The sequence below is a fragment of the Pteropus alecto genome, unplaced genomic scaffold, assembly GCF_000325575.1.
Source record: "Pteropus alecto unplaced genomic scaffold, ASM32557v1 scaffold155, whole genome shotgun sequence".
In the NCBI taxonomy this organism is placed as follows: Eukaryota; Metazoa; Chordata; class Mammalia; order Chiroptera; family Pteropodidae; genus Pteropus; species Pteropus alecto.
In genome coordinates this window covers 495,377-511,057 of record NW_006438113.1, presented here as the reverse complement: position 1 = coordinate 511,057, position 15,681 = coordinate 495,377, and the positions used below count along the sequence as shown (strand labels likewise).

The window sequence follows — 15,681 nt, the reverse complement described above, 5'->3', positions numbered from 1 at the left end:
TGTTCTTCCCAAGTATACTTTGTCATTGAGTCTGTTTTTGTATGTTTCACAGAAAAGTTTGTTTTTGTTATTATTATGAACAGTATGTGAATACTGAAAATCTTATGGGTAAAAAAAAGACAGTTATTTTTAAGTATATTTTTAAACAAATCAGCTTTCTGTAGTCATATGACTGTGATTAGCAAAGAGAAGTTACATAATAATTCGTATTTAGAGAACTTATTTAACAGAAATCCTTTTCCACCTTACAAAAGGGCTCTTATTAGACCTTTAGGTTTTAGTTCAGATGTGACAGCTTTCATTTGCTTTAAAACCCATGCCGTTTGCCAATAAATTACACGTGAATACAATTCTAATTTAAAAAATAAGGTACTAAAGGTGATCAGTACCTGGTCAAATTTAAACTTCAATTTAGTAATTTCTGATATGAAGTTATGTTTTTTGTTCTTTTTTTTTTTTAGTTTTTTAGTTTTTTGTTTGTTTCTTTTTTTCTTTTAGAACTAATGGGCATTGCTTTGCCATCATAGAAGAAGATGACCAGGGAGAAACCACATTAGCTTCAGGGTGTATGAAATATGAAGGATCAGATTTTCAGTGTAAGGTAAGATCTTATTTGGGGCCTATGGAATAAAGAAGGGAGGGGCTACATGAAAAGCATTGATTTTCCCTAGGAGAAGTGTGCCTGGTCTGCACATTGTTGTATGTTCTTGTAAGCTACTATATTGGGAGAAGCTTAGCTCTTACTTCAAGTATTATGATTGTGGTAATTGAAGTTCCAGATTATTTTACTTTTAAAAAAAGTTTTAAGTCATTCTGATTCTAAATTATTATAGCTGCAAAAAATTGTACTGTCACACTTGTGACTTATTTGTAGATTATAAAATTGACTGAAAAGACTTTAAAGTGTTGGGCAATAATCTTTGTATCACTCTGAGACAACTTAGAAATGGTAAGTCCTTGTAAGGAGATCTCAGTGGAGCTATTTTAACAGCAGCAGCAGAGTAATCAGAGGATTAGTAATGGTTTATGAACATCCCCATAGTACTCTGGGTTATAAACTTAATCTCTTCAAAATTCTGAGTAGTAATTTTGCCCCAGGGGATCCTGCCAATGTTTCTGAAAAGCAGCTTAAGGTAGAACTGTTTACACATACAAATTTAAACTTTGGCAATTTTAGAAAATTATTTGAATTATTAAGAAATTCTCAGGTTTGATAGAAACCTAAAAGGTTATATGCATCAACTTCTCAGCTGATGTTTGGAATCCCCCCCCCCCCCCCCGCGACACACACACACACACACACACACACACACAGTGCATCCCATTTATTTTCTGTGTGTTACAGGAGCTCATTACCTTCCACGACCACATATTTATCTATAAAGTGACCTGACTTGATCTTTAGAAAGCTCCCCATGACTGCAGAGTCTATCTTCCTTCCTGCCTTTTTGGTCCATAGAGAACAAATCTAATCCCTCTATAATATGATAGCCCTTTACTATGTGAAGGAAGTTTTTTTTGTCCTGCTTTCCTCCCCATACCCTCTAGTCTTTGCCCAATGAAAATAATAGTTCACAATGACTTCAGCTGCTCCCTATATGATCAGCTTTAGAGTTACTAACTCTCCAGTTTCTCATTGTAATATGCAGAATTGAGTGTTCTGACCAGGAAAAAAAGGCAGAGAATGAGTAACTCTTTTCTCTTTTTCTAAAACAGCCAACTCTTGTTAGATACTTGACTGTCACTCTATATTCTTGAAGCACTGAGCTTTCTCTTAGCTGAAATCCCCATGTCTTTCATTCATGCTACTGCTTAGCCACATCTCTTCATTCTTTACTGATGCTGTTGGTTTCTTGACACAAATAAATTGATGGGAATAGAACGAGTTTTATTATATAGTTGTCACATACTTGTCTATATTAAATTCATCATATTAGAATCAGTCCTTTGCTGTAATTTGTCAGAATTTGGGGGGATGCTAATTTGGTTGTTTCTTCAAGTTTTATGCCATTTGCATGTTTATTAACCACACATACTATACATTTCTTCGATACTTAAAAAATATCAAAGAAAGAGCTGTTGTTAGAGCACTGAGCTCAGCAGTAGGAACCAGTATCTTGCAGGCTTCATGAACTAAGCGTATCCCAAACTGAATTCACCAATATAAGTTAGTTGTTAAACTTAATGATCTGTATTCAAATCTTTACTAGTTGTAAAACTTTGGGCAAGGAGCTTTACTCTTGTTTTCTCATCTATAATGATGTTGCTGTAAGGATCAAATGAGATAGCATATATGTAAACAGTTTAGTATAATTGGCACATAGTAAGAGCTTAATATACATTAGCTTTTTAGCTTTTACTGTATTTTTTTATGTAACTGAACAGTCTTTAAGCTGGATTACACATATTCCTGGGTACACACAGACTATGTTACACAAAGATCACATAGACTTGTGGGTGGTTTTAAGGGAATCACTTTAGGTTTATAGATCCTACACTTCCATTGGACCCATTGGTTAATATTTATCTCCCTAAGAACAGAGCCTCACAGCAATTTCTCTTTTCCCTCCTCTCTTTTCACAGTCACCCTTTTCACAGTTTATAGATCAAGCATCTGGGATGTAAAACCTCAAGTTTCCAAACAGCGTTGTAATTAGAAATCTAATGCTGTGGGAAATGTGAGAACGTCAAATATGTTTGCATGTCAGGTGGTTTTCAACTTTTTGCTTTCAACCAAATTGTTAGATCTTTGAAAATTTTTGATAATAGATCATTATGTGAGTTTAGCATATGATTGGAAGGTCTTTAAAGAATTACAACACAACAGTATAACAAACTCCTCCATTATTATCTTTTATGTGAACAAAGTATGCTAGTACCGACCCCCAAAAAAGCAAAATAGGAAAACAGGAATAAAATTAATGCTGAACTTTCTCATTCTAGCAATAAGTAATATTTATCCATGAATTTATGAACTACTTTTTAAAAAAAATTTTCATCCATCTCATACCTTTCCAACAAAATTTTCTTTTACTGTTAGTATTTTAATAACATTGTTTTGATCAATTTTATACTCATAGTAATTGTGATGATAAATCAAACCAGAATTTTTTAAAACTTAAAGTCGTATTGTCACAAAAAGTAAAATACATTAATTTATATTTGTATATATTTTTGATATGGAGAATCATGTCAGTACATTAGGACATAGTTATTGTGGGACATGTGGAAAGGAAATAGGAGTTAAAAGAGAAAAGAGAACATTAAAATTTCTAATTGTTAAACATTTTTTTTTTAAATAATGATAATGGGTGTCGAATTGCTATGTTATTTAGATTCTACTGTATAGACTTAAGAATGACAATTTATGTTAAAATGTCATGTACTGTAAGCCAGAAATTATTAACATATTCTTTGCAGCTATTTATAATAAAATGTTAGGTGGCAGCCTAAAAATGTGTGTGGGGATACATTGTTTTTCAGAACTCCTTTAGGGGTTACACAAGCAGGAAATTTTAACTTATCTAATTTTCTTTGTATCTTATAATATCACTACCCATTTCCTTAGCACCTAACCTGAGGAGAGAACAACTTTTTTAATTTCACCCTAAACTTTTTTCTCCTAGTGCTTTTACATACTGTCAGGTTTGGATCAGAACAGATTCAAATGATAATCACCATGCTTTGCCCAGACCTTGATTCCCTCCTAACCCCCACAGTCTCTGTTGTTAAATCTAGCTTATTCTGTTTCTTCCTGTAGAATGAATTATTTCTCAGAAACTACTCTGCCATTCCTTATAATTTGGTTTCAGTTCCTTTTTCATGTGCCATTCTCTCACCTCTTCCCACCCAAGCTCAATAAATCTCCTATTTCACGAATGCCAAATGAGTTTTCTCATGAGGATTTTTATTACCCACATAAATCTAGAGATACAAATGGACTTGTTTGGAAGAGGGCAGTGGGGAATACAGGAATGGGAAAGGTTGTGTCATCAACTTTATAATCTAGACACACCTGACTTTAGCCTACTCACTTAACCTGCATAAAAGAAAGATGTGAGGTGGGTCTGCTGTTGGTTATTCATAGTGAAACCACATCGAGTCTTCTAGGGGGCTATAAGCATTTTCTGCTTTTTCTAGAATCTTGACTATGATCCACGTCAAGTTCACTAAAGGAAGAATTAATTTATTAAATACTTACTGTTTGTATTTAATATGCTAGTTACTTGGTATATTGTACCCCATTTCCTCCTAGTTACCCTGTAAGACAGATAATTTTTATCTTCCATTTTATAGTAGAGGACACTAAAGCCCAGAGAGAAGTAAGTTCATTGCTTAGAGTCACACAGTTAATAAGTGGCAAAGCTAGGATTTAAGCTATTTTATTCCAGGGCCCTCACTTTTTCCATAATACTATGCTACCTCCAATCTGTTATTGGCAAAGTCTACTTCATTTACTTTTTAAAGAAAAGGAATATAACATTTAGCTATCTAGTTGCCAACACACCTTGTTTTAAAATCTTTAAAATTATACTTGTCTTTCAGCCATCTCACAAGTGCTCTCATCTTCATGGGATATAATTCACCTAGCTTAGAAGATAGGAACTCATACAGATATAGAAACATTGTAGGATCTCTTCATACATCCAGGGTATCAGTTCCCACTTACTGGTGTTCGGTCTGCCTTCTTCATTCTTACTATCATTCTTGATAGGGAAGACCAAAACAAAACAGGAGTTGAAGAAATGTACATTTTCTTTGTTCTTCATTACCTGCTGTTTTGTCAGTAATACATCAATTGCTTGGTAGCCTGTCTTCAAGCACTGCCAGAGAAACCCGCTCTTGGTTTTTCTTTGCATTTTCTTTTCTGCAAAGCTAAGCTCATTTTGAACTTTAGCCTTCCTGGAACTATTCTTGGATGCTTGGCATTTCTTTTATTCATCTTTAATTGTAATACTCTATTCCATCTTTTGTGTAAGGTTTTTTTCTAGATCTGGGATTATTTCAGTCACTGGCATAACTCCTAAAATTTTTCTTTCTCTTTATGATCAGTTGTTAAAAAGTAAAAAATTTAGTTAAAATGTAAAACTTGTCCTTTTGGAGGTTTCCAGTGTTCTTGACCCATCTTCTCTGATAGAATCTGAAGTCCTATACTTTCGTTCATATTTTTAAAGTAATACCTGATGATACTGAGGTATTTCCTTTCTCACCATCTGATATTTAAGAATAACCCAGTCATTTTCTGCCTATACTCTTGCTACTTTTATAATAAGCAATTTCTTTGTGTTGCTATTTTGGTCCAGAATGGCAATTCTCCCAGGAGGTACTGAAATATGAGCATTTAAGTTAAGAGCTTACTAAGTACTATACTGTTAGTCAAATAAAACTTCACATGTAATTGTTGATATTTGTTCCCATGACTACAGTCTTTTCTCTGTGCTTGTTTCTGACCTGTTAGGAACACATCTCATATCTGGTTGGTGGCCTCTAAAAAACTTTCAGGAATATCGTTTTTATATTTTGCCCTTTTCCTCACTTGTGTATGCTTCAGTTTGCTTCCACATACAGTTTATTAGTTTCAACAGAGTTGTTATATGCAAAATCTATAGTATCTTCTCTTTACTCCATGACCTTTCCTAACCTGTCTTATTTGGCCTAAGACATCCTGCACTTTTTAGTCTGATCTTATTTCCTCCATCTAAGTCTCAGCACTACTATAGATCATATTTACCCTACTAATTTATCGTTGTAATGAAATATATTACCCATGTTTTTTAAGAAAAGGGCTCATGACTTTAAATACTTTTTAACTAAATACTAATGAATAGTAATATCAAAGTTTGGTGGGCAGTGCTTATCAACTTTTGTTTATAATTGGTTATGCTCTAGTGTTCTAACATACCATCTACATATATAGGTTTTCCTTAAGAAAAACCATTTTATATTCTTAACAACTACAAACCATTTCAGCACAAATCCTATTTTTAAATTTTTTTACACATAAAATTTGCAGATTCTTTTTACTCACTGAATTCGAAATTATATTTTTTGAATATTAAAAAATTTTTCATCAGCAATTTAGTATATCAAACCATTTCTAATTTTATCATTTCTCTTCCTCTAGGATTCACCAAAAGCCCAGCTACGCCGGACAATAGAATGCTGTCGGACCAATTTATGTAACCAGTATTTACAGCCTACACTGCCCCCTGTTGTTATAGGTAGGTTAGCAGAGAAAAGTGTGATTATGATTCTCAATAAAATGTTTTCTTTGGTTTTAACAATAAGCAAGCTTTTTAGAATTTAACACTACAGATTATTTTTTTCTTTTTAATAATATGTAAAAGATAATATGTTTACTTCATTGTTTACTTTCATTGTCAGGTCCATTTTTCGATGGTAGCATTCGATGGCTGGTTGTGCTCATTTCAATGGCTATCTGCATAATTGCTATGATCATCTTCTCCAGCTGCTTTTGTTACAAGTAAGACAATAATTATTTTGATGTAAAACATTTTGTTGAATATTAGGAATAAATAGTTGTTCTTAAAGCCAATGGGCAGAAACCATTGACTGCTAAATGTAATTCAGAAACCATTAACTTGCATTTACTGGTTATGCCTCCTTTAATTAACTAGATTATAGTTTCCTTAAGAGAAAAGAGGATCTTATTACCAGTCATTTCATTGGACACAACTTTATACTTCTTGTTATATTCATGAGTACTTATGATTTTCTTATTTACGAAATATTGAATTTTCTTACATCTGAATATTTAAAACCGATTCCAAGAAACCAACTGTATGATCAATTTTTAGTTATTTGGGTCTTAAGAATCATTTCCATTTAGTCAGGATTTCATAAGAAGTTACCAAAAGAGAAGAGTAATGAGGGAGTGAATTTCAAAAATAAAACATTATCTTACTAGCATATGAATAGACAGAGATCAGGAACAGGTTACTAAACCCATAAATAGACACAAGTATATAAAGAAATATATGATAACGGTAACATTTCAGATCACTGAGGAAAAGATGGATTATTCAATAAGTAGATTTGGGAATAGGGAGCTATATAGGAAAAAAATGAAGTTGAATCAGTTCTCTACACTAAAATAAATTTTAACCAACAACCTATGGAGAAATTTTAAAAATAGTCTGAGTATAGAAGACCTTCATGTGTCTGACACAAAACTTTGAAGCTCCTAGTCAGGATGGCGGAGTAGGTGAATGCTGTGCTTGCCTCCTCTCATAACTACTTCAGAATTACAACTAAACTACAGAACAACCATCATTGAGAATCACTTGAAATCTAGGTGATCTAAAGTCCTACAACTAAGGACATACTGAAGAATCCATTTCCAGACTGGTAGGAGGGGCGGAGACACTGAACCAGCTGGCCCCACACCCGCGTGTGGCAGTTAAAAATCGGGAGAGATATCTCTGCTGCAGAGGTCCCCTATGAGAAGCGAGGAGTCCCAGCCTCATACCAGCTTCCCCAGCCCAGGGTTTCAGTGCCAAAAGAGAAGTCTTCACAACTTCTGGCTGTGAAAACCAGAGGAGATTGTGGCTGAGCGAGATGGAGGGCCGACGGGGTGTCAGGTATTTCTCTTAAAGGGCCCACGCATGGCCTTATTCACTGATGGGCTCACTTGCTCTGAGTTTCAGCGCTGGGGCAGCAGCCTGAAAGGTGCCAGAGACCTATGGGCATGAACTGAATTGTCTGGCTTCAGAGCAAGGGCTGGAGGGACAGCTTTCTCCCAGACAGAAGTGCTAACAGAAGCCATTTGTTCAGTCCCCAACCCCTCCACCCCCCGCCAACCCAGTGAATGCGCAGGCAGGTGCCTTATCTGAGTCTCCATCAACCTGGCTAATACCAATTGCCCTACTCTGGTGATTCCCTGAGACCTTGGCCTACCAATTTGCAAGCCCACCCAAGCCACTTCCAGTGACTTTTTCATACAGACGGCCTGTCTTAGCTTATGCTGCAGACTCTCCTAAAATTTCTCAAAGGTTCACAAACCCCAGATAAGCAGCATCTGGCTATGACATGTCCCATACCTCTTGGTAAGCAGCCCCCAAGCCCAGTAGTAGCGGCAGCTGGCCTCAGTTCACGGCGTAGCCTCTCCTAGGCACCACCAAGCTCAGCTCTAGTAGCAACAATCTGCAGATCACTTTGTAGTTCACACTTAGTGGCCCGGGACAGGGCACAGGCAGTGGCTGACCTTGGCCAGCAACAGAGCCCCTCCCAAGAGACCTCAGAACCAACACATCCAGTGACTAGCTTTAGGCCACACGAGAGCACCACCCAAATACCTCCACAAACAATACACTCAAAGGGCAGATTGGGCAGGCTCCAGAGCCCCGCTAAAGCAAATCCTGCTCTGTAGGATCCGTTTATGTATATCAGCTCCTCCACTGTAGTCACAGCCAGTCTTCACATCCAATCAGCCCCAGAGTCAGTCATTCTCATTGATGTGCAAACAGCAAGCAAAGCTCAATTACAACAGAAGAGCATATACCACCCACATGAAGGAAACACCTGTAGTCCCAGCTCAGGTGACTAGGGAGATTGCACCACTGGGCCCTACAGGACACCTACATAAGGCCACTCTACTAAAAACAGGAGACAAAGTGTTCTACCTAATACATAGAAACAAAAACAAGGAGGCAGCCAAAATGGGGAGACAAAGAAACATGACCCCAATAAAAGAGCAGAACTAGGCTCCAGAAAAAGAACTAAACAAAATGGAGACAAGCAATCTACCAGATGCAGAGTTCAAAACACTGGTTATAAGGATGCTTATTGATCTCAAAACTTCAGCAAAGAGATAGAAAACATAAAAATAGAGACAGGAAACAAAAAAGAATGAGTCAGAAATGGACACTACAATAACAAATAAAGTATACATTAGAGAGAATCAACAGTAGATTAGATAAAGCAGAGACAAAGAGAAAATCTTAAAAGCAGCAAGGGAAAGGCAAAAGCAGTTTGTTACCTACAAGGGAGCTCACATAAGACTGTCAGCTGATTTCTAAACAGAAACTATGATGGCCAGAGGGACTGGCATGAAATAATCAAAATGATGAAAAGTAAGGACCTACAACCAAGATCTACCCAGCAAGGCTGTCAAGTAAAATTGAAGGTAACTGAATTGCCAAAGCCATCCTGAGAAAAAAGAATGAGGCTGGAGGCATCACTCTGCCCGACTTCAAATTAGACTACAAAGCAACAGTAATCAAAACAGCATGGTATTGGCAGCAAAACAGACACATGGACCAGTGGAACAGAATCGAGAGTCCAGAAGTAAACCCATATTTATATGGGCAAGTAATTTTCGACAAAAGAGCCAAAAACATATAGCAGAGAAAGGAAAGCCTCTTCGATAAATGGTGCTGGGAAAACTGGAAAGCTACCTGCAGAAGATTGAAACTAGACTGTTGTCTATCACCAACACCAAAATTAACTCAAAATGGATTAAGGAACTGAATATAAGACCTGAAACAATAAAATGCGTAGAAGAAAACATAGGAATGAAACTCATGGACCTTGGACTTAAAGAGGATTTTATGAATTTGACCTCAAAGACAAGGGAAGAGTGAGCAAAAATAAATGAATGGGACTACATCAAACTAAAAAGCTGCTGCCCAGCAAAAGAAACAGTCAACAAGGTAAAGAGACAACCATCGAATGCGAAAATATATTTGCAAGCAACACCTCCAATAAGGGCCTAATATCCAAAATATACAAAAAACTCACACAATTCAAAATAACAACAAAAAAATGATCCAATCAAATAATGGGCAGAGGACCTGAACAAACACTTCTCCCTAAAGGACATACAAATGGCAAACAAATATATGAAAAGATGCTACAATGAGATACCATCTCACACCTGTTAGAAAAGCTATAATCAATAGGACAAGTAATAAAAAATGCTGGAGAGGATGTGGAGAAATAGGAGCCCTCATACACTGCTAATGGGACTGCTAATTGGTACAGCCACTATGGAAAGTGGTATGGAGGTTCCTCAAAAAACTAAGAATTGACCTACCATATGATCCAGCAATCCCTCTACTGGGTATTTACCCCAAAGACTTGCGAACCCATATCCGAAAAGATATTTGCACACCAATGTTGATAGCAGCATTATTCAGAGGCCAGAACATGGAAGCAACCAGTATCCTACGACAGATGATGGGCTAAAGAAGCTGTGAAACATATAGACAATGGAATATTACTCAGCCTTAAGAAGAGATGAAATACTGCCATTTGCGACAACATGGATAGACCTTGAGATAATCATGCTAAGCGAAATAAACAAGACAGAAAAAGTTGAAAATCACATGATATCACTTATAAGTGGGATATAAACCTAAATGCAACAAACAAACAGGACAAACAGAGACTTATGGACATGGACAATAGACTAGTGGTTATCAGAGGGTAAAGGGGAGGGGAGAACTGCGGGTGGTAAACACACAATAGAATATACAGATGTCAAATGATAATGTACACCTGAAAATTATATAATCGTATTAACCAGTGTTACCCTAATAAACTTAATTAAAAAAAAAAAAAGTTGAAAGTAAGATAAATTGGTTTCCAAATAGGAAAAAGCTAAGGGAATTCATCAACACCAAGCCAATATTACAAGAAATGTTAAAAAGACTTTTTTAAGAAGAAGAAAAAAAGACCAAAGTTATGAATAATAAAATGGTAATAACTACATATCTATCAACAATTACTTTAAACGTAAATAGATTAAATACTCCAATCAAAAGACATCAAGTGGCTGAATGGATAAGAAAACAAGACCCTTACCATATGCCTACAAGAGACTCACTTCAGATCACAAGACACAGACTGAAAATAAAGGGATGGAAAAAGATATTTCTTGAAAATAGAAAGAAACAAAAAAAACTGAGGCGGCTGTACTTACACCAGATAAAATAGATTTTTTAAAAAGGCTATAATGAGACAAGGACGCAGTAATTTCACTTCTGGGTATTTATCTGAGGAAACCCAAAACACTACTTCAAAGGGACATGTATATCCATATGTTCATTGCAGCATTATTTACAGTAGCCAAGATACGGAGGCTACCTGGGTATCCATCCATGGATAAAGAAGAGGTGGTACATATATGCAATGGACTCAGCCATAAAAAAGAATGAAATCTTGTCATTTGCATCCACCTGGTTAGACCCTAGAGGGCACTGTGCTGAGTGTAAGTCAGACAAAGAAAGACAAATGCCATATGATTTCACTTATTTGTGGAATCTAAAGTATAAAAATAAACGAACAAACAAAACAGAAACAAACTCATAGAGAACATTTTGATGGTTGCCAGGTGGGAGCGGGGTTAGGGAGTGAGAAAAAGGGGAAGGGATTAAGAAATACAAATTGGTAGTTACAGGATAGTCATGGGTATGTCAAGTATAGCATAGGGAATATAGTCAATAATATTGTAATAACTACGGGTCATATGGGTACTAGATTTATCAGGGTCATTACTTCATAAGTTATATAAATGTCTAATCACTGTGTTGTACACCTGAAACTAATATAATATTGTATGTCAACTGTAGTTGAAAAAAAAAATTGTTTAAAAAAATCCCCCTATGACCCTATTTAAAAAAAAATTAGAAGCAAAAAACCCTTATTTAGAATTAAAAATGAAAAGATCGATGGTATCAACTACACAAAAATAAAACTTTACTATGTGGCTGAGACTACCAAAAACAGTCAGAAGACAGACTACTAGTGAAAAACATTAGTAGCTCATATTACAAAGAACTGATTTCTCAAATATAAAGAGCTTCTGTAAATTAGAAAGGAAAATCTAGCAAGTCATTGGGAAAATAAGCCACAAAAATGAACACATGATTTATCCAAAAAGAAATTCGTATGACTCTTAAAAGAAAAATTAAAAGATAACTCACCAATGCTTATAATATGAAAAATATAAATTAAAATTATACTGAGATATTGTTTTTCACCTGTTACACTGGCAAAGATTTAAATGTTTGGTAATGTCTTTTAGATAAAGAGGCAGATTGAGCATACTTACTTACTTTTGCTCTTCTCACTAAATTAGCAATAGTTTTTAACCACTTTGTCTAACTAGGAGAAGGAACGCAGGAGATAACAGCAAACAACCTAGGAACCTGTGAAGCATATTGATTAGTAGTAAGTAACTTAACTGACTAGTTTAGAAATTGAGAGCCAAAAAGCAACCAATTTTATACTATAGAATTCTCTGAGAAGCTCAGGAATTGGCAATACCACTTATCCCTGGAAGTGAAGTTGAGAGTGGCAGTAAAACCAAGAAAATTGCTTAAAAATCTATTTTTAGGAAGTCAGAGACTATATGGTTATCTAATAATGTATGAAGAAATCACTCTCAAATTTAGTGACTTAAAACAGCAGTTACTATCTCTCATTGTTTCTGTGGGTCAGGAATTCAGGAGTGACTTGACTGATTGGCTCAGGATCTTACCTGAAGGATTGACTGGAGCTGCAGATCACTTTCCAAGTAGCTCACCTCTAAGGCTTACAAGTATGTAGGAGACCTTAGTTCCTCTCATGTGCACTTCCCTATAGCACTACTTGAGTGTCCTCACAGCATTAAGCCTGGCTTGCCTCCAGAGTGAGTAATCTAAGAGACCAAAGTGGAGGCTGCAATGCTATTTATCATTTAGACTCAGACGTCACATCATCACTTCTTCCATATTCTATTGGTCACACAGGTCAGCCCTAAGTACATTATGAAAGAGAAGTAAACAAGGACATGCATAGCAAGAGGTGAGGATCTTCACAGGCCATTTTGGATGCCAAGTACCACAGACATTGAGATCCCCACTCCTATTATGAATAATCATGTGACTTCCCCACCATCTCCCTAACAGAAGGCTAGAAGTATATTCTCTGGAAAGAACAAAAATAAGGTTCTCATCTGTGGTATGCTGTTATTTAGGGTCAGGTATTATAGTGAAAACAAGGAGGTAAAGTGAGCATTTATGTAATGATTGGTAGGCCCCTCAACCCTTCTAGAACCCTGTCAACCAGGCTTGTTCCCTCAAGACAACAGATAGGAAGACTTTTCTTAGGGAAATCCATCCAGCTCCCAGAGGAAAAAAACTAAATATAATGACATTAGGGCCAGTGAAATGGCTTAGACATATTATCTTACAGTGAAGCCTGTAATCAATAAGCTTCACTCACATACTAACAGCTAACAATCAGGCAGTAAAGGATATCGATCAATCCCTAAGAAACAGGAAACAAGTGAGGTGAGCCTTATGATTACCCAGTTTACTGCCTGAAGAGTTTCTGGCTGCAGGACACAGGAGGAAACCAGGTATAGCCCAGCAGACTCTGAATTGAGGAGACAAAGCTGAGACCTGGAGAGAGAACAGCAGCTGTAGTTCATAGGACAGTAATGGAGAGAAGAGAGCCTCATAGAGAAAGAATTTGAAGAGCTGCAGGAGGTTCCCATTGAATATTCATCTGAGTCTTGATTAGCGAATACAAGTGGGGAAACTACCCACAGCTGGGAAAGAATGCTTGAAAAAATTGAAGGAAACAGTATTTAGTGCTCACACAAGGCTGGGAACTCGGTCTGTTCCCACCAACTGTGAGACTTGAAAAGCTCATAATTCACAGGGTTTGGTTAGAGTACTGAGAAGGGCCTTGCCTCAGCACTCCCTACACTATTCATGGCTCTGGGCCTGCCTCAAAAGCAAGACCCAAAAGGATTGTACTGTTTCCAGATAGCTACATCCAAGAGCAAAGCTCAAGAATATTTATAGGATTACTGAAATATCCAGCACCCAACAAAGTAAAATTCACAGTATCTGCCATCCATTCAACAACTACCAATATGCAAAAAGTAGGAAAATACAACCTATAATGAGGAAAAACTTAAGCAAATATTACCACTGACTCAGAAATGATTTAGATTTTAAAATTAGCAGACAAAGACATTAAAAGTTATTATAACTATTTTATATGTTCCAAAGTTAGAGACATGGAAGATATAAGAGACCCAAATCAAACTTCAGGAAATGAAATCTGTAATATCTGAAATCAAATATACACGGGGTGAGATTAATGGCAGTAAACATGAAAACAGCAATAGAAGCGAAACAAACATTAAAAAAAGAACTTAAAAGAGTCGAGCACCATTGAGCTGTGGCACTTCAAACAGCCTAAAATATATATTTTATATTTATATATAGCTACGTAACATATATGACATATGATATATGTACATATAATTGGAGTTCCCAAAGAAAGGAAGAGACAAAAAATATTTTAAGAAATGACCAAAATTTTTCCAAAGTTAGTGAAAACTATAAACCATAGATCCAAAAAGCTCAACAAACCCTGTAGTACAAGAAACATGGAGAAAACTGCACCGAGGCAAATCATAATCAAATTGCTCAAAAACAGTGATCATGAGAAAAATTTTTAATGCTACCGGAGAAAAAAGGCAGATTATGTACAGAAGAAGAAAGTTAAGGATGGTAGCCAACTTTTCCTGGGGAACAAAGTAAGCAAGAATGTAGCTGAGCACCATCTTTAGAGTACTTAAAGGAAAAAGTCATGAACCTAGAATTCTATACTCATAGAGAAAATAATTTTCAAAAACAAAGGTGAAATAAAGACTTTTAGACATACAAAAGCTTGAAAGAATTCACCAACATATCTACACAAGAAATGTTAAAGGAAGTTCTTCAAATAGAAAATTATGCCAGGTAGAAATATAAAGCTACACAAAAGAATAAAGAGCATTGGAAATGAAGATCAAGGGAACCCTGACACAAACTAAACTAATAATGTCTTTTAAGATTAACTAAAAAGAACGTTTGTCTCAGAGTCAAGCCTTGGACACTTGAGTGACCTAGAGCAGCTCATAAAATACACAGACACCGTGAACTGTTTTTTTTTTAGGCTCCTTTTATAGTTTTAAACTAAATATTACAGAAACCCTCATGATTGCCCTGTATATATAGATTTTGAATTTTATGTACTGGTTTTATCTACTCGGAGACCAATTATTGAGCAGATTTACAAGATTAGTAATTTGGTGTATTCACATTTAGCTTGATTTTAACAAGACAAAAACTTCTATCTAAACAAGCCATAAAAGGATAAGAGTAAAGAGGGATATTTCCACATATTGAAGTTAGTCTCTTTTATGTTTCTCATTAATAGTTCATTCCATGTCTTTTCTGATGACTGTTTACTTCCAGTCTAGAAAAATTTGCAGATTTATTCTTCTTCAATCTGATTTACATTCATGATAACTAGGTCCTTGAAATCAATACCTTCTCCAAAATGTCTTCTCTAGCCATCACCTCCCTTCATTCTGAATAGCTATCATTTCTGTTCCATACTGCCAGTTCTTTGTACTTTCCTCTGACATGAAATTTGTTCTTTTTTGTAAATGATTTCTTTAACCCTTAAAAAACTAATTAGATATTATGATGTACCCCTAAAACATTTACTGCTTTTACCTATCATTTTTTCATTTGCAATCATTTGTTTACTTATTTATAATCATTTTGCCTAAATTCTGCCTTTCCCATTGGACAGGAACCTCAATAATGGTAAAGATTACCTGTCCATTGATATTGATGATGGCTGGTTGATAAATTATCACTTTTCTGTTGA

At 35.8% G+C, this 15,681-nt stretch overlaps 1 protein-coding gene across 1 annotated transcript in view; it reads left to right on the top strand.

The window, feature by feature from the left end:
- BMPR1A (bone morphogenetic protein receptor type 1A) overlaps positions 1-15,681 on the top strand; it is a 142,176-nt gene that overhangs the window by 109,623 nt on the left and 16,872 nt on the right. The window contains exons 5-7 of the mRNA XM_006915442.2: positions 499-601; positions 6,125-6,221; positions 6,385-6,484. Of these exons, the coding sequence (XP_006915504.1) occupies positions 499-601; positions 6,125-6,221; positions 6,385-6,484 (300 nt within the window). The remainder of the gene's footprint in view (positions 1-498; positions 602-6,124; positions 6,222-6,384; positions 6,485-15,681) is intronic.